Genomic DNA, 26,989 nt, shown 5'->3' on the forward strand with positions numbered 1-26,989 from the left:
AGTGCTACTACTAATAACTACTATATTTTAGAATGAAACAGTATATTGATGTCTGTAAACAAGAAATATAATCTAACAACTAACAAATGATTCTTTTTTCCCCCCCAATCCTATATAATAAAAGGCAAACATGCAAACAGACCAAATGGTGGAACAAACAACCGGTGGCACTGATATGTGCTGACCACCATGGGTGTGCTGACCACCATGGGTGTGCTGACCACCATTGGGTGGGTGGTGGCAGCAGAGCACAGAACATGGCAGGCATCAGCCATGGCGGGATGGTGGAGGTAAGCGGGGGCACCAGACCAAAGTGGGGCCACTGGTTGCTGTCATCGGGTTGAGCCTCTGCTGGTTACTGAAAATCATTTGCTGCCACAGTCCAACCTGGTGCTCGTACCTGCTGCAGGTGCCTGGCGCTGGCCCTAATTGCTTGGCACCATCAGTGGGTGTGAGCAGCAGCTACAGGCCCTGATCACCCCTTAGGGCTTCTCCACCTCCTCTGATCCTGAGAGGCATCAGGGCAGCAGCTGCTACTTGCACCCGCTAATGGTGTTGACCCCAATTGCTCTGCATGGTCAGCAAGTGGGAGCGGCAGTGGGGGTGGGGGCAGGGGTGGGAGCTGGGCTCCCAGGAGACAGGGGACCAGGGGCTGCAATGGGAGGACCCCGGGGTGGGGCACGGAGGATGGGCTGAGATCTGCCCCTGTGTCCACTACAGTCTCATGGAGCACAGTTCTTTTCAAAGTTCACGAATTCATGCACTGGGATCCTCGTAGAAGTATAATTGACACCATAATTCATAGATCTAATAATCCTTTTCTGCCTTAGTCACTGGCAATGTTTACTTCTTCTGGGGTTTCTAATAATCAGTGCCTGCCTGCCCCTGGCCCTCACACTCACAGAGAAACAACTGGCACAAGTGATAGTTGGGGGAGGAGAGGAGAAGGTAAGGGAGGGGCTGGCCATCTCAGGATTCCGTGACTTTATCTGTGATAGTCGTGCAGATTTTTTGTGAGAGGATTAATAAACTATAAAATAAAAAAAATAAAAAAAAAAAAGGATTAGGTGAGATGATACAGATAAGGCCCTTCCATCACATCCCAACATACAGTAAACACTTAACAAATGTGACCAATTATTATTAATAGTAATAACAGGAACACATTAGTCCTTCTGCCTGCTTCTGTCTCTAGGGAAGGTGTTGCCATGGCACAAGGACAATTACCTCAAAGACCCAAGAGAGACAGGACTGGGGTGGGGATTACTCCTCTGCCCCCGAAGATCCAACAGAGAAGTTAAGGTGGGGCCGACCTCTCTCACTACTAACTCTTTTTTTCCTCCTTTAATTGTGACCAAAGAAAGCCTTCAGCATTCCTGGCAATTAGATTGAGGACTCTCAGTTCCAAATGCATCTTTGATAGATGCCTCTAACTGCATCTAAGTGGTCGGAGCATTTCTCTCAGCATTTAATGCTAATCTTCTCTGTCATCTAGGCATAAATAACTGCACAATCATGTCAGGAGGTCCAACATAAATCCACCAGGGGTTTTAATTACTCTCCAGCGAGTGTGTCTTATACAAAATCAGAGACACAAAATCCCAACCAGTGAGTGTGTGTGTGTCTGCGAGTGTGTGTGTGTGAGTGTTTGTGTGTGTGTGTTAGTGTGTGTGAATGTGTGTGTGAATGTGTGTGTGAGTGTGTGTGTGAATGTGTGAGTGTGAATGTGTGAGTGTGAATGTGTGTGTGAGTGTGAATGTGTGTGTGAATGTGTGTGTGAGTGTGAATGTGTGTGTGAGTGTGAATGTGTGTGTGAATGTGTGTATGAATGTTGTCTGTGTGTGTGTGTGTGTGTGTGTGTGTGTGTGTGATAGCTCCAGCCCAGCCATGGAAGAATAAGATCAGAATCCACACCCAGTTCAGGGTATGACAGCACTGCACCATGTAGGCTTGGTCAGGAGAAGGGATGATCTTATGTTGACATTGCTTGCATCACTGTTTCTTCTTCTAAGGGCACACAAATCTCAGCCTGCTGCAGCCTCACTGTTTCATCCCAGGCAATCTCCCTAATCCTCAAATTCCTAATCTGTGTGCATACGACATAAGGTTGTTGTAAGGATTAACAGGTCATCTATGCAAACCACATTTTGTAGTATACAGTAGGTGCTTAATAAATATTAGCAACACCAAGAGAAATGCAGAGGGCGTCCCCATCTCAGCTGCAAAGCACAGGGTGTTAGGAGGGTCCAAGTGTCTTTTCTCCCACTCAGGACTCTTAGCTCCCATCTGTGCCAAAGAGTAAGCATAATGAACAAACTGCTATAGATCTCACAAATTCAAAAACAAACCCCTACAAGTTCATTTTACATATAACTTCTATAAATCAAGGCTCAGATAATCCAGTCTTAGAGGGTTATCCATTTCAAAGAAACAGTCCAGCAACCAAAGTAAATCAAATCCCTTATGTAGGTTCCTCAGATTCTATCAAAGGTTGACTCAAATAAAACACTGACATACTTCTTAATGCACCATTGCTTTCCTCTTAGACTCTATTACACTATTTAGCAGCCCTGGAACTTCTCTTCAATGCCCTAGAACTCTGCAAACACAAAGTCTAGTGGGTTCACTGTTTCTCAATCCACTCACCCGCCCTTTCCCCAACTATCTTTTCATTATACAGAGCAGCTGTGCCTTTCTTCTTCATCATTGTTAATTCATAACTTTATTTGCAAATACAAAAATGCAAAAATAAAAAGCCTTACCAAATTAGAAATGTATGTCTCCTATCTCTCCTTTGCCTTGTCTTAAAAAAAAAAAAAGAAAAGGTCATTAAGTTGTTAATAATAGCGAACTCTACTATTAAAGCCGCCCCTGAGGTAAATCATTGGAAGGATAGAAAAGAAACGACAAGGAACGATTAGTGCTGTCAAGTAGCTGATCTGTTTTCATAAAATACGTCAGGCATAAATGGTATTTGTGTGATGTGGAGGAGGCTCTGCCCCTCTCCCCTCCCACACACACACAAAGGAGGGCAGAGACGTGCAAAGTGGTAACTGGCAGGTATCTAGATATGGGGCCACTGCCCTCTAGTGTGTACTCTAAAACTTATAAAATCCCTTTAACCTGGTTAATCCCAAAGACAGTAGAAAACAGAATAAAACATGAGCCCCCGTGGAACTATCCAACAGAATCATTTTAAAATAATTTAAATCATTGAGAGAGTGCGATCTAATGACTTCCCACACCTCACTGTCTGTTGGGGCCCACATTCCCATCAGGCCATAAACATTGATTTGTTGTTTCAGTTGCACAGATTGCCAAAAGAACAAGAGAGATATTAAACATGTTTAACAACGTGGTGTGGCACAACCACTGGCATTCAGAACAGATGCCCACAAGCTGCCAGCTGGCAGCAGTTCTTAGGGGCACCTCTAGGGCCAGCATTCACCCCCCCCTCCCTTTTTTTTTTTTTTTTTAATATTTTATTGATTTTGTACAGAGAGGAAGGGAGAGAGATAGAGAGTTAGAAACATCGAAGAGAGAGAGTCATCAATCATACCCCCTACTTGACCGGAATTGAACCAGGGACCCTTCAGTCCCCAAGCTGATGCTCTATCCATTGAGCCAAACAGGTTTCGGCCAGCATTCACCCCTTAAAGACTGATTCAATCGGAGGCTGCAGGTTCCTGGGAGATAGGATTAGGTACCCAGGAGAAGAGGGGCCTGGTACAGAAGTACGTCAATATTGTGACAACCGTCATGTATACTGCGGTGCTGTGGCTGAACATTAGCTCCACAGAGGGAACCAGAGGACATGAAACCAACAACCCAGCACCAGCCGGCACCATGGAAGAGCGACCTAGAGCCGGACAGCAAAGCTCCTAAGGAGAGGGTGCGGGGCCCTCATTTCCCACCAGCACCGGTTCTTTCTCTAGCCAACAATGAGGCACATGCCCCTAGTCCAGGGCAAGGTCATGGAGGGGTGTCAGGAAACCCACCTTTTAGTCTCAGTTTTCCTGCTTCTCCCTATGTGACGTTAGGCAGACATTTTATGATCTGTGCTTCTATGTTCCCATTTTCTTTTTAAATGGCAAGGTTAGACAAAGGACCCTTTTTTTTTTTTAAGGACCCTTTCATCTTTAGGTAGGAATTATTGTCCTTTTTCAAGATCTGGTATTTCCAAATGAATTCTACCTACAAGATTGTTCAGCATAATTTTAGAGACTTGCTCATAAAAAGGTGCTCAGTAAATGTCTTGAAGCGTGCTTGAGCAATCTCATTCTTCAGAATTTTTAAAGTTTGTATTTCCAAATTCTCCCCCAAACGTATCCACTTGCAAGGAACTCTCAAGATCTGTTTCTGATATTTTAGATGAGGAAAATAGCACCGGTAATCGCTGCTGTTTATTGAGCATCCAACTGCACCAGGCATTGACATAGGCTCTTTCTATGCATTATCTTGTTTAAGTCCCATGACAACCACAGGAGGAATGTATTATTCCTATTTTATGAGAAGAGACTGAAAAAGTTACGTGACTTGTCCAAAGTCAGACAAAAGAGCAGAAACAGTGTATGTCTCTAAAATCCATAACCATAGTTACTCTGCTACAGGGCTTCACACATGCCACGGTTCCCACTAGTTAATGGAGAAATGTGAAAAGCAAAAATAAATGTGAATTCTTTCATGAAGTTATTTTATTCTCATTTATTTACTAACTGAGAGATACTACCTTGGCTTTTGATTTTTGTCAACATAAAGAACTGGCAAGTTTCAATCTTTTGAAATGTTACTGGTCCATGAAATTGCAATATCTGGGAGCCATTGTTCTCCTGTTGTACAAACATCTGTTGTACTGGTACTACATTCATTGCCAAGATTAAAAGCTTTTGACGAATGACATGTCTGCCTTTTGTAAGTCTGATTGATGATACTTTTATCTCTTCACAATCTGATTAGATTATAGGGGAGAAAGAAGAGGATTCCTCTGACCATCATATAAATTATTCGGTCCTTCCATTTGTGACAGACATGGAGGAAACAGAAGCTTCACAGGGGAAAAAGCAAGAGTAAGCTCAGACTCTGCTAAAGAAAAACAGAGAACCTATCCAGAAAATAAACAAACAAATGGAAAAAACTCAATCCTTTAACTAAAGAGCCTGTAGTTTCAGATTTTACACGAATAATAGCAATAATAGTACCAGCAATAATCAATCCTTTGTCTTCATTTTTACAAATGAAGAAAAACTACTGTCAAATTTTAAGTTCTTCCCAAAAAAAGAATTGTGATTTTAGAAGGATGTTAGAACATAATCTCAAATTTATGCCTGAAGAGTATCTTGGAGATTAAAAAGTACTTGTGAAGGCTTTGTAATAACTCAAGTCTTTCTGAAGTTGGGCAAGTGGTGAAACTCAAAAGAAGGTGCTTATCTATCTTACCACTATCACACACATTTCCTTATTTATTTGCACATATTTTGAATATTTTTCTGTATTGGCTGAAATGGTAGATTTGAATTGTCCCCTGAAGTAATATAACTATGGACTCTGTATCAAATAAAGTTCAATTAATAATGAATGATGTGAATAATAATGATCATATAGATTTGCATGACCAGAGACACTGCAGGCCGATGCTCTATCCACTGAGCCAAACCGGTCAGGGCCTATGTCTGTTTTTTTAAATTCACTTACTTTTATTACCATAGCTCCTAACTGTCTTTGCTTTCCTTCCTTAAAAATGTAAATCACTTTTCCAACAATAATGGCAATACAGTAAATGCAAAATTAAATCAGAAAATGGCTATGTTGAAGCCAGATTGTCTAAAGGATTCTAGAGGAAGCTGGCTTTGAGCAGCAGGTGGCAGACGGCAGACACTGCTACCTTCCCCTGCACATGCCAGCTTCTCCTGCAGGTCACCCCAGCATCGAAGGAGAAATGAGGCCATGCCACCATTTGAAATGTTCGAAAAAATTCATGGAACAGTGCACTTCCCCAGGGATAGCTGGCATTTAAGATGACTAACAACACAAAGCCAAATGTATGTCTCTCTCTAGCTAACCAAATTTGTTTATTTATTGAAATTCAGCTTTAATCACTTGGAAGTGGCAATTTGGAATACTAAAACTTTTTTTTATCAACACCATATTCTAGAGCCTTCTGTAGCCACTCTGAAAAATGCAATATTTTGTTTGTTCTGTCCCATCTCTATGAAAATAGGAAGGGTGATAAGCATGCCCGGAAGAGAGCCTCCCAGAACAATCCGCCTTGCTCTAGTCTTATCAGGACACCTCCTCCTGACCAAAGGTTACAATATTGTAATCCCAATTTTGGCAAATAGTGTAATGATTACAACATCTTAAAATTGCAAAAGGACAAATGGAAAGTTCCCTATATTAAAGCAATTCAGGGATAGATTTTTTTTTAAAATGTTGAAGACCCTTTAAACAAGGGAAGATGGGAGATAAATGATGACTAACTTTTCATCAACTTTCTGAACTGGTTCAAATACTTTATATCCTGTGCATGACTTCTTTTATGGTATAACTAGAGGCCTGATACATGAAATTCATACAAGAGTAAGCCTTTCTTCCCCCGGCTGCCAGCACTGGCTTCCCTCTGGCATCTGGGACCCGGGCTTCCCTCTGGCCACTGGCAGGCACCCAGAACCCGAGCTTCCCTTGCAGCCCGGCTTTGTCCAGAAGAGTGTCCAGGCTAATGAGCATACTATGCTTTTATTATTATAGATTGCATTTCATTAACATCAATGAATACTTTTATTAACATAATTTTTCAAGTTGATAATGAATACTTTAAAAAGACAAGCAGCATGGCTGAGAGGTTCTTTCATGAAATTGATATTTTGGAGCCCTGGCCAGGTCTCTCAGTTGGTTAAAGCACCCTGATACATCAAGTTTGTAGGTTTGATTCCTAGTCAGGGCACATACAAGAATCAACCAATGAGTGCATAACTAATTGGAACAACAAATCTCTCTCTCTTTTAAATCAATAAGTAAAAATTTAAAAAAGAAACATATTTTGTTCATAAATTGGTTAGTATTGTAACTATGTTTTATATTTTATAATATTTAAATATGTCACTACTTAGGTTCCATAACATTATAATTTACTAGTGACCCAGTGCACAAAATTCGTGCATGGGGAGGGGGGGAGTATCCCTCAGCCTGACCTGCATCCTCTCCAATCTAGGACCCCTTGAGGGATGTCTGACTGCCGGTTTAGGCCCTATCCCACAGGGATCCTAACCGCTCACCCGCCTGCCTGCTTGATCACTCCTAACCACGCTGCCTACTGGCCTGCTTGCACCCAATTGCAACCTCCCTTGCCAGCCTGATCCCAACTGCCCTCCCCTCCTGGCCTGATCACCCTAACCTCCTCTGCCTTGGCCCTGCCACCATGGCTTTGTCTGGAAGGACGTCTGGAAGGTCTTATGGTCTAATTAGCATATTACCCTTTTATTAATATAGTTAGGATATGACATACTGCCATAACTATAACATATCTATCTACATTGTACTATATTTGTAGCAATAATATACACCATGTGGCTTCCCTTCCTGTTTTAGTTATGGTTCCCCAGTTCTTTGAACGTTTCCTGGCCCCTAGTGTGTGTGTGTGTGTGTGTGTGTGTATTTTTTTAAATTTTTTTTTGTCATTCAGTGTAACTTTATTTACTGTTTATTGCACATGATTTGAGGTCTTTAATTTCTAACCACGAAAGATTCAAAGGACTATTTTATCCATGAAGTTTAACATTAACATTAGTGAATTCATGTATTCATGTGTTTTTATTGTAAACATCTGAATTATTCACATTGTCATAGATCCTGAACTCATAAGTGTGGACCATGCACAGGCTGGCAGCAAGCCAGGAAGCCACTCTGCAAGTAAACAGATACTCTGCATAAGGAGAAAAGTCATAGCACATTTAATGTTCAACCTGAGTCACCTCAGAATGTGACTTATATTGACTTCTTAATTTATATAGTACCGGGAATGCAACTGCTTGGTTGGTGATAGGTAGGCCTGGTTTCAGGAGGATTATTCCTAAAATAATTAAGGAAAGGAGGCTCAATCTTTCTTCTTGGTTGCTTGCTCCTCCCCAACACCTTCATCTTTCTTCTCATCCTCAGCTTCTTGGGCATCTTCTCCTTCATCTTCAAGTCCTTCTTCCTCCTTTGAGTCCTCAAATTCTTCCTTGGCACCTTCTCTTCCTTTCCTTCCTCTTCTTTCCCCTCCTTCTCTTCAGTTTCTCCTTCAGAGGGAGGTTCATCCTTAGATTCCTCAGCTTTTGCAACCTCAGTGGTCTCCTCCACCTCTATCTGCTCCTCCTGGAGCAGATTAAGAAGGGAAGGAGCGAGCAGGCATCAAGTAGGAGCTGGTCTGTAACCATAGGCAGATTGAGCAAAGACCTGGGAACTCCGGGAGTAGCCGCTGGCTATGCTTCCCACGCTGGTGAAACTGAGCCGGGTCTCCTCACCTTGCAAGAGTTTCCTGTTAGCTGCAATGCCAATGTCCAAAGCCATCTTCAAATTGAGGAGGTCCTGGAATTCTTTTAAATATCGTGCCATATCACTCTTGGTAATTCTCAATTCATTTTCTAATTTGTTGACTGTGTCTTGCATAGTAACATCTGAGTTCTGTTTATCCTCCAGCTCTTGCAGATGCTTTTCCAGTGCTTTGTTCATGCCCCAGCATGCTTTGATCGCCAGGGTCTTGGCCTTGAGCAGACAGTGGCTCTCGGACACCTCGTCCTTGGGGGCGTGCACCGCGTAGGGATTCTTGGCAGTGCCCTCGGTCAGCACGGAGAACCTTCGGCATTCTGCATGTTCTTAGCAGCCAGCTTCTCGTTCTGGGTGCAGATGTCCTTGAGCGTGGCGGAGAGGTCGGACTTGGAGAACACGTCCATCTCTACGGAGATCTGAGCATACTGGATCTGCACCTGCAGCTCGGCGATCTCCTCTTTGTGCACCTTCTTCAGAAAGGCGATTTCCTCCATCAGGCTATCGATGTACTTTTTGAGTTCAGCGCAGGTGAGAGCCACCTCATCTGTAGCTTTGCGTGCTCCATCAGCCAGCCCTCGGTGTCCTCATTGTTCAGCACCTCTTCCTGGTAGCGCGCCTGCAGGTTGCTCCTAGTCCCTTCCAAGTCCTGGTGCCTCCTAACTGCACACTGCCCTCTCCTTGCCAGGGACGGGGCACGGTGGGACAGGGCACAGGCATCCCATTTTCATTAAAATGTTCAACCTGGGCCGAAACCGGTTTGGTGGCTCAATGGATAGAGCGTCGGCCTGGGGACTGAAAGGTCCCGGGTTCGATTCCGGTCAAGGGCATGTACCTTGGTTGCGGGCATATCCCCAGTAGGGGGTGTGCAAGAGGCAGCTGATCGATGACTCTCTCTCATCGATGTTTCTAACTCTCTATCTCTCTCCTTTCCTCTCTGTACAAAATCAATAAAATATATATTTTTTTAAAATGTTCAACCTGGGCCTGCTCCACCGGTGTCCACGGGCTGCCCGGGGGCAGACAGTGATCCTGAAGATGCTGTCTGCCTCCGCCTGCCCAGGGCCCAATCAGGCCCAGACCCTGGGCAGGCAGTGTCTGGCGCTGGCTGCCCACCCCTGCCTGCCTGGGTCCCTGATTGGGGGCCCGGACGTGGGCAGGTGGCATCTGGCTTTAGGCTTGAGCGGGGGAGAGGGGGGGCTGTCCCTTCGATGACTGGCTGGGAGTTACCTGAGTACCTAGGATATTCTCAGGACTCAGGTACATATGCAAATTAACCACAATCTTTGTTGGATTAATTTGCATACTCACTCTGATTGGCTGTGGGCATAGCAGAGGTATGGTCAATTTACATGTTTGTCTATTATTAGGTAAGATACCAGCACCCTCCCCTGAAATACAAATCCTGGGAGAGAAACTTATCAGGGAACAGAGTATATCTTTCCCAATACATCTCTTCTTCGCTAACCTAGTGTCTCACATTGCTTTGCTGATAGCTTTCTGAATAAGGCTCAGTTTGTACCAGCAATTTTATTGCTGCTCTGGGGTGGCCTGGTACTAACTCAACTTAGCCAAGCTGGAACTATGTTTCCCAGAGTTCTATTTCCTGTGTGGTTCTGTATGGCCATGCAAGACCATAGTGAAATTCAAGAGGCAGAAGTTACATTTTTTATGATCTGAAAGTTGTTGCTTCTCTGTCACTTACCTATGTGGTGAACCAGGCTTGCTCCAACTCTCACCTGGTCTCCTCCTTCAGCTGGTCTTTCCAAGTTCAACTCCTATATTCATTAGTGTTTTCTTTACTTCTCAGTAGGCAACCCCCTGCTACTACTGTGTTTCCCCGAAAATAAGACATCCTCTGAAAATGAGACCTAGTGCATGGAAAGATAAGACATCGCCTGAAAATAAGACCTAGTGCAACTTTGGGAGAAAAAATTAATATAAGACACTTTCTTATTTTCGGGGAAACAGGGTAGTTAATGAAATTGTGTTACACTTTCCCAGTGTGAATTACTATGTGCTCTCTGTCTCTGAACTAGGCACTGATAAAATGCCTTTTGCTGTTTAAAAAAAAAAAAAAAGAACAGAACTTAATTTTATTAGCTTAGCATTTGCTTTGGAAGGAACATATTTTTAATGCGAGTACTATGTAAGTGAAGACATTGCCCAAGTGTGCAGTTTAGAGAAGTTATTTGCTTTCTTTGGCCACCTATACAGGGCATTTCTCAAGCTGAGCTCCATGGACCTCTGTGAGCAGACCCTGCATCAGCTATTGCTATAAAACCAACCATCCTAAGCACCGTGGATAAAACAAAGATCATTTTCTATTTCCCACATTTGACAGGAGGACTCCAACATCACATGACAAATGACAAAAATATAGGAAGAGCGAGGAAGTGTGACTCAAAATGCACTCTCCCACAAAGTCCAAAGACGTTATCAAGGATCTGAGAATTTAAACAGAATTAGAGGTTTTTCAAAATTTTCAATTCAGTGAGATAATTAATGTAATCACCATCACAGGACTTCAGTGCATTTATGGTCTTGTTCTCACCAAGGGATCATCTTAAGTGAGTGTGCACACGTTGTTTGTGGAATTGTAGCTTTAAAAAAACTTATTCGATGTATTCCAATAAACAGTCACCCTCATAGGCTATGGGCTTGTCTTAAGCTCTTCTAGATGCATATACAGAACAATGTGCAAGCTGTTAGTGTGCAGTTCATGAATTTTAGTAAGGTGAGCACTCCTGCCTGAGCTGTGTGCTCGACATTTAAGGGAGTGTTTCTTACACTGGCACCTGCAGAGGCCATCTTGGGCAGCTACATCAGTTCCAACGTTTCACCCACAACACACAGAGAACATGGGGGTGGGAAACTCCGGGGATGAGCTGGCCTCTGACCAGGAGAGATGGGTATACAAAATGAAATCCAAGAGGTTACTGCCGAGGCCAAGAACCAAGCAGCCACATACAGGTAGGTAACAGCCAACTCCTGCTGCTTTCAACAGTAGGCTTGCTGCGGAAAACTGGTGAGCCATGAAACCTGAATCAGTCACAGCAGGTGCTACTAAAGTTTGATCAATGTGTTTTGACCAATGCCAACTCTGATAAAAATAAATCTGATGAAGTGATTCTTGCTATGTAACCCATATTGCTCTGGTGTGTTTGTTTTGACAAAGGCTGAGCTGATATAGTATAAAGTCCAACTAGCTGCAAATTATGTGTAACAGCACAGTCTAAATCCAAGTCTGTGCCCGAGAAAGATGACATGTTTACTGATGCTTGCCTAGTCTCCCGAGCAAGCAGGAAGGCAAGATTAGGATAGATAATGGTTCTCCTTAAACTGAGCAAGAATGTCCTTGAAGGGTGACCAAGTGACAAATAGTGCAATAACGACGGAGGCTTTCACAGATTGTATGAGCCATGGTCATACCCTAGTAGTGACTGTGTGTATGTGCGTTTTTAATACATTTAAAATTTTATCATAGTTTTAGATTTACAGAAAAGTTGCAAAAATAGGACAGAAAATTCTCATATACCCCATATCCAGTTTCCCCTATTAATATCTTACATTATAATAATAATAATTTTTTGTTGTTAATCCTCATCAAGGATATTTTTTCCATTGATTTTTTAGAGAGTGTAGAAGAGAGGGGTAGAGACAAAGACAGAAACATCAATGTAAGAGAAACACACCAATTGATCGCCTTTTGCACATGCTCTTGACCAGAATCAAACCCATGACCCTTCAGTCCAAAGGCTGACATTCTAACCACTGAGAAAACCTGCTAGGGCAGCATCTTATGTTATCTTACCTAATAATAGACAAACATGTAAATTGACCGTATCTCCGCCATGCCACCAGCCAATCAAGAGTGATACACAAATTAACCCAACAAAATGGCGATTAATTTGCATACACAGGTGTCAAGTGGCGGGTTGGGTGGGACACAGGCATTCTGTCCCACCCCTGTTCTCTCAGGGCCTCTGGGCAGCGTGGGAAGGCAGGGCAGAGTCTAAAGAGGTGGCTCCTGGGCCTGAGCAGAAAGGGGCTAGGCCAGAGTGGAAAGGCAGTGCCAGCAGCCAGGAAAAGGAAAGCCCATTCTAGCATGAATCTTTGTGCATTGGGATTCTAGTTACGGTATAATTGTCACAATTAATGAACTAATATAGATACATTATTAACTAAAGTCCACAGTTTACTCAGCTTCCCTTAGTTTGTACCTAAAGTCCCCTTCCTAGGCTCCTCTTAGCTGTGACAGTTTCTCTTTCTCAGACTTTTCTTGCTTTGGGTGTCCTTGACAGTTTCAAGGAATACTGGTCAGGTATTTTATAGAATGTCCTTTTATTGGGATTTGTCCAATGATTGTATGTTAATTATTGCTGGAATATGTAGAATTGTTAGTTCCTTCAGACATACCACCAAAAATGTCTGAATCAGAAAATGTTTCTCAAGCACAAAACGTCTGGAAAACCACTGTCGATGTCAAAACAGAGTGTAAATATATACAAGATAAGTGACATTGTCAAGATCCTCCACCATTCAAACTTCAGTGTCAAGAAGCAAGGTAGGCTGGGTAGCAATCTCAATTTGTGAACTGTCCACACGTCTCCCCAAATAGTGCAGGCCATCAGCCACCCACCCTCATTCCTCAGAACTAACTCAAAAGGATGACAATAGCTTTTCACACAGAGTGCCTCATGGTAATGATTCACCCTAAGGTAAAAAGGAAGATTAACCTGAGCAAAATTAAACTCTAAGTTGTATCATAGTTTTTTTACAGACAATATTTTAAAAGTACAAGCAGAAACAATAAGCTTACTATCCTCTTTGTTTTTCAATTGAGTAAATACCAAATTAGGGAACAGAAAGGATTATGTCCTATTAATTTGTAATTTCTGGTAACACAGACATTCCAGTTGTAGAAAAGCTGTTATTGATATTCTAGTAATTAAATCTGTACAAGTTACCAACCAAAAACACATTAGGGGTCCATTCTGCTCTTAGTAACGAGTAAAGCCACTGACGTAAGTGTTTGGAGCACGTAATGTTATGGGCAATGCTGGAGCCTAAACCATGCTCATTAGGTAAATACGGGAGATAACACCCAATACGTCCCCTGGAGTTCAACATGAACACATGTGCACTGGAACGCACGCAGGCCTAAAGGTGTGGTCTGTACACCAGAAAGCACTCACTGTGTTGGCCAGTTCTAGGTAGCTTCCTCCCACAGAGTCGCCGACGTGTGGGGCCTGTGCGAGCAGTTTGTGCAGAGCGGCGGCCTGCTGGTGTTCGAAGCTGCTGCCACTGCACTCAAGAAGCTTCTGCAGGGCCGGCTGACTCTGCAGGTCCGGGCTCTGGAGGTCCCTGGCACCCGAGTCGTATTCCCAGCTCTCCCTGGCCGCTGACAGGGCACCTAGGAGAGGAAATAAAAAGATGCTGCCTTTAGTAGCCTGTGGGTGGCCAGTGGGCAACGAGGTGGAACCTCCTAACACTTCCATGGGCCAGCAAGTCAGAACACATGTGGCACCCAGCCTACATGCTAAGCACTTTCCCTTTCAAAGGAACACATGGGGAGCCCGGAGACGAAAACAGTTATAGGCAGAGCCCGGAGACGAAAGCAGTTATAGGCAAAGCATTCAGGAACAGCTATCCAGTGAATATGTGCCACCACAAGCAGCAATACTTGGCAAAAAAAAAAAAGCACCAGAGGCCGAGAAAAGGGAATGCAGGTCCGAGCCACATCTATCTGTGATGGACACAGGGTTAATATATGAGGAGGCTTCTGACTGTGATTCTTTTTTCCATCTGAGAAAGAAAGAAGCAAGTGAAAAGATAGAGAGTTAAGATATGGCATCTTATCATACTTTTCTGGTGTCGATGTCCTCTTACCTGGAAGAAGCTACGGAGAGACAGATTGTATCTGCCAGTTAGGGGTAGCCATGCAGCTGAGCTCTGAGCGATAGGAGGCGAATAGAAGTAGTAAGCATCAGTCCAGGGCTGTTACACCCCCTCGTGTGTGGTTCTCCATGCCCTTGCCTTCAGGCCTTGTTCAGATGGGCCTGGCACCCTGGGACGACATGTACTACAGATAGGGAAGTCACAGGATGGGAGCTGTCAGGGCCCCTGAATTACCTGCTGCATTAGCCTGTTCATGGCCAATAGGCGACCCACAGGCACCCTGTTTTGACTTTATAGGATTAGGAAAGGGAAACTTCTTTTGTGTTTGGTCCACCATGTATTTTTGTTTTGTTTGTGAGAGCAGTGAGTATTACCTTAAATATTATAGCAGATTGCAACCTAATAAAATATGCTAATAATTATATCAATAATACAATGGGGAAAGTACAATACAAAGTCAACAAGTCAACCCTCTTACATACATATTAAAGGCCCAGTGGACAAAATTTGTGCACGGGGGTGGAGTGGGGGGGGGGGGGGGAAGGTCCCCTCAGCCCAGCCTGCACCCTCTCCAATCTGGGACCCCTCTGGGGATGTCCGACTGCTGGTTTGGGCCCAATCCTGGGGATCAGGCCTAAACTGGCAGTCAGACATCCTTCTCATAATCCTGGACCGCTGGCTCCTAATTGCTCGCCTATCTGCCTGCCTGCCTGCCTGGTTGCCCCTAACTGCTTCTCCTGCTGGCCTGATCACCCCCAACTGCCCCCCCTGCTGGCCTGGTTGCCCCTCATGGGCCCCCTGCCAGCCTAGTTGCCCACACAGCCTGCTGTTCAGTCATTTGGTCATCCCTCACTAACCCCCCTGCTGGCCTGGTCATCCCATACAGCCTGCTTGTTCAGCTGTTTGGTCATCCCTCACTAACCCCCCTGCCGGCTTGGTTGTAGGCAGCCATCTTGTGAGAGTGTGATGGTCAATTTGCATATTACCTCTTTATTATTTAGAATTAAAGTCTGCCAACTGTATTGCAAGGGTGGGCTTGCTTCCCTTCTGCAAAATGCCAGTCCTTTCTCCCCTGCTTTTTTTTTTTTTTTTTTTTAATAGCAGAGATAGAGATTTCTTGAAGAACAAGTACAGACTCCCATGTAGGGACAGGGAAGAGTCTCCTCCCCTGCTCTTTTGAATGATCTTTGCCACCTGCCCAGCGGCCTGACGCTCCCTGTTCTGGTCCCCACAACATGTAGCAAGAAGACTGACTGAGGTCAGAGTTGAACAATGGGCTGAATCACAGATAGCTGTATATCTCACATGTAAGACAAAAAGCACAGGGTTGGGCCTTGCCTGTTATGTTTCACCACAGTATCCTCAGTACCTTGCACATGGCATTTAATATACATTAACTGAATGGATTTCTGAATTACCCATGGTTGTACTGTATGTAGGGTTTCACTTCTTAACTGGGACAAAGCAACAGGGAGATTAATTTTTAAAATCAAAATAAATTATACACCTGAACTTTTTCCTTATGCAAACAGGGAGCCTCATTTTCAAATAATAAAATGCCACAGTTCTGGAACAGATGAGCCAAGGTGCTTCATTTGAACTTAATATGCTGTAGTAACAGATCTAAACACAGTTTCTGGCAGAATCATGTAATCAGGTTAGCCAAGCTCCATGTTAATCAGCAAGATCAAAAGGCCCTCACACTATTACCCTCACAACTTTGGCTGAAGTGATGCTGAGGAACTCAGATCTTCTGCTTTGGAGCCAAGTCAACCCTATTAGTATTCATATAAAGGGACCCCAAAAAGGGAAGTGCATTTTTTAAGAATACAGTAGACTGTTCCCATCATTCTCTTTTAATGTGTCTTCATATCATATTTTCTGAATAAAACCCAACATTCCTGAGGCAAAATTTGTCATTTAATTGGGATGATCTCACTGAAAAACATAAAAATTGTATGTCTGGTAATCAACTTCCTTTTGCTTTTTGAAGCATGATGTAACCTGATGTTTCTAGGCTCCCATTCAACCTCTTGTCAATCTCTCTTCGCTCCCTTACTAACCTCAAAAAAGAGAAAAAGCCCACTGACTTAGGGAGATGGCTGTGCTTCCTTCTCCACAAATTGGACAGCATTACCGTTCTATTGTCCCCATGCTCACTAGGCTCTTTGGTGTCTCTTCTGATTAAGACACTAATTCCATCGTGAGGGCCCCATCATCGTGACCTCATCTAATTACCTCCCAATAGCTCCATCTCCAAACACTACCACAGTGGGGGCTAGCAGGTCAACATGCACATTTAAGGGGAGACACACACATTCTATCCATAACAACTACTAAGCAGTTATTTTGTAAGCCAGTAAGGAAACTGGCTGCATGGCATCCTTGGAAAACCACAGGCCAAAGCACTCCCTGGAACCGAGGTCTCTGCACACACAGAATCAACGGAAGCCATCACTTCTGCCACTATCAACCCACTGGATGCTCTGAAGTAAGCGGGAAGGTGTATTCTTTTTTTCTTCTTTTTTTCCCCCCAGTCAAAATATTTAGTGTTTAAAGGTGACAGAGCACGGATTCTAAATGTTTTGCTTATCAGAAAAGCATAGGAAACATGTGGCATTTTGACATGTTCATAAAACACATTGCTGGGAAAATCCTGCTTTCTGAGAGATGCTGGAATAGAACATCTGCCAAACACTGCTGTGCTGGGTACTTGGCAGCTACCTGCTAGTTTTAATTCCATCTTCAAAGTGCCACCCAGGTTTGGCCTCGAGGTTTATAATTACTGTGCTTATACACCAAAGGCACTATGCCACCTTCCCGTGGGGGCAGGCTCCCTATGAAAATAAGGCAAGCCAAAGCATATAGAAAACCTATACTTCACCTTAAACATGATACCCAACATCTTTTCAAAGGCACCAGGGAGCAGGCACTGTTCTAAGCAGCCTACACATCTTACTTAGTCCTACCTATGACCTATGAATGACTAAATAATCCCCCCCCCCCATTTTTATAGGAGGACATTTTCTCTCTTTCAGCTTCATTTTGTAGACATTGCTCATTTGCACAGAATGGTGGTTAAGAGCTAGGGTTTTGCAATCACTCAGATCGCTTGGGGTCAAATCAAGAGTCAGCATGACCAGCTATATGACCTCAAGCAAGTTATCTTAATCTGAACTTCAGTTTTCTCATCTTTAAAATGGGGACAAGAACATGTACTTCATAAAGATGTTGCGAGAATTAAATAAGATTAAAATTTTATAACACATTAGACAATGTCTGGCATATGATAAACTCACCAACACATGTTAGTAACTATCACTTGTAGTTATTTGAAGTTCATTTTGGACAACTTAATAGGGAACAAATATCTGAGGGAAATGTACACTCTCTCCCAACTTCTGAGAGTTACCTGGTAAAAGGGCTAATTCTTAAAAAAACAAACTTTTGGCACTTAACCAGTCACTATAATTTCATCAATAGTTTGTAATTAATAATGGTGTTAATGTAAAGGAGACGAAAACAGCCAATTAGGTCAGGACCAAAATCATGTCTCTCTGAGTATGGAATATTCCACCAGTAAGTCAAAGTCTTTGGTTATTGGGTTTGATAGACTTTGCTTCCCTATTCAACTTGGCCAACTCTTATCTCCAGAGGACAAGTGGCCTTCCCTAAACTTGTGGCCAGCACCGTGCTGCACAGCCCAGCAGTAACAGCTGGACGGGCTCCAGAGCTGAGCAGGTATAAAATCTTCATCAGGCCTGTGCTGTGGCCACCCTAGCCACCCCTCTGTTTTTTCCATCTAGTTCTTGTTTTTCCATCCTTCATGTGAATGCTGGGGTGTCTCATCATATCACAGGCAGACAGTAATGCAGAGAGCTTAGAGGATCCTGAGACTTGGATTAATAGTATCTTATAATATTGTCTCTATGTAGTGATCATTAATCTTTCATTTATGTGGATTGTTTAGATAACATTGCCGAATTTATTACCCTCAGTGGCATGACAGAAAATACTACTTCCAAAACACCAGAAGCAGCTACTGTTCTGAATTTAGAACTACCACACCAATAAAAAATTGCATGGGAGAATTTGAACAAATTGGCTGCCAGGTGTCGGCTTTCCCTGTCATAGCGCATTTACTATTTCTAGATAATACTGACATCAACAGAAGCAGCAGTAATTCATTTAGTTCAAAACAGAACCAGCATGAGTCTTTAGTCATTTTCAGTGCTTGTACGAAATTCAGGAGCCTAGATCCCATGAGAACCACTAGCTTCTTCCAGCATAAATTACATGGCAAATCTATATAGATCAATTGTCTTAAAACCTGTAACTGTGATCACCAGGAAAATTGGGTGGGAAAGGATTTCTCCGGGGGGGTGCGGAGGTGGGGAGGGAAACCCCAAAAGCAAAAGCAATTCAAAGCATGCATCCTATTAAGGGGAGGTAAATAATATTACCTTCCAAGTGATACAAGTCATTTTGTTGGCCTTCGGCAGCTATTTCAGAAAGTGAGCTTATTAGTGTTCTTCTGAATATATGTCACATGTATCCAATCTAGGGTCAATGTACTGAATTTAATGAAACATCGAGAATAGAGTGGAAGATGTATTTTGAAATGCAACTACTGTTGCTATGTGACAAGAAGAAAAGATGAAAGGCAAATGCATTTTTCTTACTGAAGTGTGCTTATCAACATCATCATCATTAGTGGATGTTGCTTAATAGCCCTTCATAACAAGTAAATTCACCAGTCCTTGATGTATTTAAGCATGGGCTTGAGAACGCCCACTGCAAGACGGTTTAGAGAAAACCAAAAGGACGGCTGGAATAACTAGCCTTTAAAATTCTTCCCCAGCTCGACATTCTATTGTTCTGTTCACCAAATTTAATATAAATGGCGAAGTGCCCTTTGGCAGTTAATAATACAGTTATAAAAGCACAGCTGAGGCAAGCATTTTTTTTACTCAAAAAAGTAATTAAAAACAATATTTGGCGGCTATTCTCTTGGCTTGTCTAAACTAGATATATAAAGGCGATAAGCAAGTGGTTTGACTCGGGGCTAAAGAATTCAAAGGAAAGTTTAGGGAAAGTGTTATAAAGAGGAGGCAGTAGAGCAAGGATGGGTTAATTGAGTTTAACCTGAACCTGGGGATGGTTTGGAGTTACGGGGGATAATGTCCATGGTCCATAAGAGTTTAAGATGAAAAAATAAATAAAAAACCTGTCTCTCTTGGTTAGAAAGAGAGAGACTGAATTTTCAATCAATTTATCTTTCCCCTACAAGGCATACTAATGGGCCATGTATTCAGCAAGTCCTGGGTAGTCCCTAGTTTTCGCGTTCCATAAAGCCAGATTGGATGGGGATAACACTGGTCTGGGCCTGCATGCTGTGATGAGAAGCACCACACACATTCTTTGGGTGGCATGCCCATGGCGCTCACCACATTTTTGGCTGAAAATGAGCCTAATTAAAATGGAAAATGCCAAGTAGGAAAAATACAAACAAGAATACAAAATGGTTCTAAGCCCAGCTTTTTAGCAAAAAGTAGAACTATATTATCCTTTATTCCTAGAAAGTTGGTATGTTTCATTTACTTTTTTAAATGTGGTGGATTATTTTGATTTCTTAATGTTAAAACAAGCTTGCATTCAAAAGACAAACCCAACATGCTCAAAATATGTGATATGTTATTTATATACTATGGATTTGGGTTTGTACAATTATATAAAATTTCAGCATCTCTAGTCAAAAGTAAAGCTGGCCTCTAAGTTTTCTTTCTTATATTGTCCTTTTCATGTTTTGGTATTAAGGTTATATGTGAGTCTATATAAAACTGGAATTATTTGTTCTTTTTGACTATTAGATAGACTTGCCAGTGAAGCTGTCTGAACCTGATTGTTCTTTGTGGAAAGATTTTAAAAATAACTCTTTTAATTTAATTCTTAGTTACAGAACTATTCAGACTTTATATTCCTTAATGAATCAGTTTTTAATTTATTTTTTAATTATTATTATTTTTTAATCCTCATTTTAAAATATGCTCACCTGAGAATATTTTTCCATTGATTTTCAGAGAGAGTGGGAGAAGGAAAGACAGAGAGAAACATGAATGTAAGAAAAACACAATGATTGGTTGCCTCCTGCATGAGCCCCGACTAGGACCTGGGCAGGGGAGGACACTGCAACCAAGGTATGTGCTCTTGACCAGAATCGAACCCGGGACCCTTCGGTCCACAGGCCAATGCTCTGTCCACTGAGCTTAACCGGTTAGGGCTGAATCAGTTTTAGTAAGTTCTATTTTTCTGAAAATGTCCTTATTTCTTCTAAATTTCAAAATACATTGGTGGAAAATGCTCGCATTTTCTTTTTATTGATGTCTGCAGCATCTGTAGGAATGTCTCCTTTTCACTCCTGATATTGGTTTTAACAAACCTTGACTTGGCCACCTACTCTGCCAACAACTGTGCAGGCTGGCTTGACTCATTTGCTACTTGTGCAAACGAGAGGCCCCTGGCTGGATGCCTTTCTCCTGATACATGCCATATCTACACACATATGACCTTCATCTAGCCCAGTGTATACCCAGTCAACAAACATAAGATGTTGCTTATCAACAGTGTCTAGGTACTCTGCATTAATACAGGGCTGAGACAGTTTGTGATCTTTTCTCCCACACCTCAACTTGGAGAGAGCCTTTCTGGACTCCATGCTTGATTGGATTGCCTACATGGCAATAGAATTTCCCCACTCAGCAATCAATCCTTGCTTTCTGATAATCTTTACTCATTTTCTTTTCTTTTCTTTTTCTTTCTCTTTTTTTTTAAATATATTTTATTGACTTTTTACAGAGAGGAAGGGAGAAGGATAGAGAGTTAGAAACATCAATGAGAGAGTCATCGGTCAGCTACCTCCTGCACACCCCCTACTGTGTATGTGCCCACAACCAAGGTACATGCCCTTGACCAGAATCGAACCCGGGACCTTTCAGTCCACAGGTCGATGCTCTATCCACTGAGCCAAACCAGTTTCGGCTACTCATTTTCTTTAACAATTATTTGTGCCTTCTCTGTTTTTACTTTAGCATTCTTGCCAGGAAGTCATCAATTTCATATATCTTTTAATTTAATTTTAATTTAATTTTTGTCTTTTAAAATAATAGGTTTTATTACATTGAAGTCATAAATATTCATTACACAACTGGTAGGGATTTCATTCAGGTATTATATCCTCTGCTGAAAACAGTTTGCAAAAAACCCATTGAGAGTGTTCAAACACTTCACTATAGGTTTTATACAAAGCCTTTTATATGTCCATTACGTCAAGCACAGGAACAGGGAGCAAAACAATATATATTTTTTATTATATCACAAAAGCATTATTAAAAATAGGCCTATTTAAAAATGGTAAAGGATTAAAGTCACCAGAAAGATATAACAACTTTAAATTTGTACATAACAATAAAAAAAACATCAAAATACATAGAGTAAAATTGATACCTATGAGAGAAAGAGAAATATACCAATCCACAATCATATTAAAGATATCAGCATATTTCTCATTAAATACCAGAACAAACAGACCAAAAACAAGTAAGATTTGAACAATCCCATTTATAAGCTTGAAATAATGGACATATAAAACTATTTCACTAATTCTCCATTTCCAACTCATTTGTTGTTCATTTTAATTGTTCTTATTTAAATTACTATAGGCCCTTTGTATGGATTCGTGCACCAGTGGGGTCCCTCAGCCTACAATCTGGGACCCCTCAGGGGATGTGGGACTGCAGGAATATGGTTGAAACCGGCAGTCCAACATCCCCCGAGGGATGTATAGCGCGAGAAATGGCAGGAGGCTGGGGAGGAGCCCGGGCTGGGAGCCACTCTGGCCCAGCCCAGCCCTGCTGCACCTGCCACAGCTGCTGCTTGGAGGTGAGAGAGGCTTGTGCCACCACAACTCCACTTGCTGGCCATGAGCCCGGTGTTTGGTGTCCTTGGTCAGCTGAGCGGCACTCCCGCTGTGGGAGTGCACTGACCACCAGGGGGCAGCTCCTGCATCGAGCAACTGGTCCCTGGTGGTCAGTGGGTGTCATAGTGACTGGTAAACTGGTCGTTTGGTCGCTTGGGCTTTTATATATATATATCTGTAGATAACAATTCTCATTCCTAGATATTGATTTGGTTGTTTTTCACATCTACTTTTTAATTTTATTTTTTAGCTAGGATTTTCTTTCTGAACATAGTAAATTAAATTACTTTATATTCTGAGTCTGATAAGTCCAATAAATAAAATCTTCATGGGTTTACTTTTTATATTAATTCTTTAAAAAATATATATATATTATTGATTTTTTTTACAGAGAGGTAGGGAGAGGGATAGAGAGTTGGAAACATCAATGAGAGAGAAACATTGATCAGCTGCCTCCTACACACTTCCTACTGAGGATGTGCCTGCAACCAAGGTACATGTCCTTGACCGGAATCAAACCTGGGACTTTTCAGTCTGCAGGCAGACACTCTATCCACTGAGCCAAACTGGTTAGGGCTATGTTAATTCTTGCTTATGGTATTTACTGTCCTTACATACTTAGTAATGATAGATACTGAGTCATCCATAATCCCTGGAAAATTATGTGTTGATATTCTTTTAGAACTACTTTACTCATCTCCAAAACAATTTGCGTTAGAATACTCAGAGGGTAGTATATGGGGTAATATACTTCTGATTCAACCTTACACAGAGGGTAGAATCCTCTAATAGTCTGGCTTTTGAATTAGATTAGATTCCCACTTGTGCAGTCCTTGGAATTGTTTTCTGTTCTCAGGGCCCACACAATCAGATAATCCAAAATTCAATTTTAGCAGGTTTAGACAATAATCTTAAGGTAAAAGTAGTGTGCTGCTCCTGATTTCCTCATTCATTTAGATTTTACACTCACAAATCTTTACTATTTTGCTGGAAATTCAGTGTCTTAAAATACAACTTAAAAATATAGTTATTTCAATTTTTTAAATTATTTTCAGATAGAAGCTATGTCTTGATATCTAATTATGTTACTTGATATGGAAATCAATATTTTTTCTTTACATTATGACCATATGAATTATGATGATGTAAATCATATATTCACAAGTGGGAAATGACTGCTCTTCTTTTCTAGACCAATTTTTAGTTTTTCCTGGGATTAACAGTGTTTTTCTTTTTGTATTTTCATTTGTTTAGCTTTCTATATAAAAAAAATTCTTAGCCAATTATCTAACCTTAAATTCTTAGCCAATTATCTAACCTTCTCTCAATAATTTAAGGTGCATAAATATCCCATCAAATTTTGTATGAAAATTTTCTCCTGGGACTTTTTGACCTGCTTAGTCTAGTCTAGACTGGTTCCAATAACCATTATGCTTCACTTCTAACCTGTTTACTCTTTGTTTCAAGGTTCCAAGTTTTTCTCTTTCTAGGTTAACCTTTCCCCTTCCTTCCTTTCTTCCTTTTTTTTTTTTTTTTTTTTTTTTTAGATCCAGTAGATTTCTAAGAAATTAGGCATGGGGCCTTAACTGGTTTGGCTCAGTGGATAGACAGTTGGCCCATGGACTGAAGGTCCTGGGTTCAGTTCCAGTCAAGGGCACGTACCCCGATGTTTATCCCTCTTTGTCTCTTCTCCTTCCTTCCACTCTCTCTAAAAATCAATGGAAAAGTATCCTTAGGTGAGGATTAATAAACAAACAAAGAAAACTTGAGTAAAAAAAAAAAACACATAAAAAAAACTAGGCATGGAAATAAATTTTCTGAGACTTTGCATGCATGAAAATACTTACTTTTATCCTTACACTTCACTAATAATTTGGTAAGGAATTCTAGTTGGAAATAATTTTTCTTCAGAATTTTGAAGATATTGTTCATTTAAATATCTGTCATTGTAAGAAATCAAAAGCCACTTTGATTCTAAATCTTTTATATTTGTCCTGTTTTGTTTTTCTCTCTGAAAGTTTGAAGAACTTTTTCTTTGTTCCTAGTGTTATAAAATTTCACAATGATGTGTGTTTTAATGTGAGCCAACTTTTGCCTTTTAAAGCTGGTGAGACTCACTGGTAGTAGACCCTTTCTATCGAGAAACCCTCCATCCTTCATTTGGAAGGGAAATATCTTTGACCATTTGTTGATGATTTCTTCCTCTCCGTTTTCTGTTTGCTCCTTCTAGAATGTTTATTATTTAAAGGGGAGACTTCCTGTACCGGCCCTCTAATTTTCTTATCTCTTTTCTACTAATGTATATTTATTTGTTTCTTTGCTCCTTTCTGGAGAGTTCCAGTCTAGTCTCAGCCATGTCACCAAATAATTCTGTGAACTGAGAATTATTATTTAACTCTCCATTCTCTCATTTATACTATTTAAAGAGTGAAACTAGATAACATTTAACAGACTCTCTGGACTGTAATCTTGTAATTCAAGGCAAAAAATTTTATCAAAGAACTCTAAATATTAAGTCAGATAAATCAATAAAAACACTATAAATACCAAGCAAGGAGTCTGACATAGTAATTTTAAAAATATTTAAAACTGACAGATATGCATCCATAAAATGATAACTAAATAAATACACAAGGTAATAGATTAAATTCTGCTTCAATTAGAAGCAAAAATGTTTTTCTTGTAGATAGCAAACTTAAATGAATCATCTGGAAAACATGAAATCTTTCCAAACAACCATAAAAATGTAACTGATTTAAACAGTCATTTACTAATGCCCTTTCATTTATGTTCCCCCATGAACTTGCAGTAGTCTTAGAAGAAATAACAAGAAAGCAAAATAAGCCTTTCTGAGCCTTTTGTGATTGTAATGGTGAGTGACAGATTCTCTAGAATGAACAATGGACAATGAAATAGTCTGGCCAAAGTAAACCTTTATCTCAGCCAAGTAATCATTTTTATTCTATGGGGGGGGGGGAGAAATACCTAAAATCATGCCAAGTTGTAGCACTGCCACTGAAATTGGAATGGTTTCAACATCCAATAAAAACAGTGACACTAAATGAATCGCTTCAGTTAAATCATGTGGGAGAGAAAACAGATGAGCAATTTTATTGTGTTATATGTGGTTCAAAAGATACGATCAACACAGGTAATCACTGGCACCCTTCATGCCAGATTGCCACCGAGATAAGCACACCTGGGTTCCCAGGAACTAAAATAAAGTGATTAATGCTATAGGAAAATGGCCAAAATACTATATTTAAAAGGAGCAGCACCAAGTGGCTTGAAACACCAATGAGAGACAAAATCAGAAAGTAAGATGAAACCAGTTTGTACTATTTGTGACATCATTTTACAAGAATTCAGACCATCACAGACCAGTGTGTTGACTTATATAAGATACTAATCTACATAAGAAACTCAAAATATTTAATACTTCAAAGAGTACTGGAAAATCCATGTACTTGCTTAAGAGTTTAAGAAAAAGAAATATACCCTATTTTTTCCTTCTTACATCATCCTTTAGTTTTTCCTTCTGTAGATGGTTTTGGGTCTTTTGTCTTGATTCATATTCATAGTAATTTCATGAAGTTCTTAAGGGTAATTCCCTATGTGTATAACTTATCTACTGCTACATAACAAGAGATCACAAAATTTAGTAACTTAAAACAGAAATGGTTTCTTTGTGATTCTGGTTCAATACTTTTGAATGGGCTCTCCTGGTAAATTCTCTGTTGTATCTCATCTAGAATCACCAGTGTGACCTGCAGTCCCCTAGTAGCACAAGCAGGGTTGAAGGGACTAAGATGTGCACACTCATGTGCCTGGAGCCTAGATGCTGGCTGTTGGCTAGGCCTCTCTATGTGATCTCTCTTGTCATTTGTTAGTCTAGCCCAGACTTTCTTTCATTGTTCCAAGAATGTTCCAAGAGGTAAAGCAAAAAATTGTAAGGTATTTTGAAGCCTAGACTCCAAAACTTGCACAATTTTACTTTCATCAGATTCTGTTGGTCAAAATAAATCACAAAGCCTCCCTAGATTCAAGGGGAAAAATCTCCACCTCTTGATAGGAAGAGCTGAAAAACATTGTGGCCATAATTTTAAGTTAAGCACACTATGGCTTCTCCTTGTTTTGTCATTTTAGCAGCAAACATCACAGTGAAGGCATCTACTGGATATTAGCTGAAAGGAAATCAATGTTCTGGCACTTTTATTACATCCAGCTTGAGACTATAAATTCAGTATAAGAATAAACTTGAAGGGAAAATTTAATTTTGATCAGATTGACCTACAACTCATTACTTGGACTCATTTTCTTTTTAAAAATTGCCCAGATCCAAACACACATGTTTTATTTCAAAGGAAAAGCTGTACCTCAAAGAAAGAAGCCTATGCTTTGATGGTTGACAATAAATCAACAAATAGTTACAATAGAGACTAGGGTACCAAAAAGTGTTGCTCATTAATACATTCATTTATTGATCAAGTATTCTTCCAGTGCTTGCCATGTGTCAGACTCTGTGCTATTTGTCCAGGATGTATAATCTAGTAAAGTGGATAGACATACTAATAGATAATGGTAACACAGTAT

The 26,989-nt window shown here is 41.0% G+C and overlaps 1 protein-coding gene and 1 pseudogene across 1 annotated transcript in view; both read right to left on the bottom strand.

Annotated features, from left to right (window-relative positions):
• Positions 1–26,989, bottom strand: part of MCC (MCC regulator of WNT signaling pathway) — a 338,649-nt gene that overhangs the window by 249,033 nt on the left and 62,627 nt on the right. The window contains exon 3 of the mRNA XM_036410932.2: positions 13,719–13,936. Within this exon, the coding sequence (XP_036266825.1) occupies positions 13,719–13,936 (218 nt within the window). The remainder of the gene's footprint in view (positions 1–13,718; positions 13,937–26,989) is intronic.
• Positions 8,090–11,085, bottom strand: LOC118702957 (annotated as a pseudogene).

This window comes from Pipistrellus kuhlii, unplaced genomic scaffold (assembly GCF_014108245.1).
Source record: "Pipistrellus kuhlii isolate mPipKuh1 unplaced genomic scaffold, mPipKuh1.p scaffold_m20_p_4, whole genome shotgun sequence".
NCBI lineage: Eukaryota > Metazoa > Chordata > Mammalia > Chiroptera > Vespertilionidae > Pipistrellus > Pipistrellus kuhlii.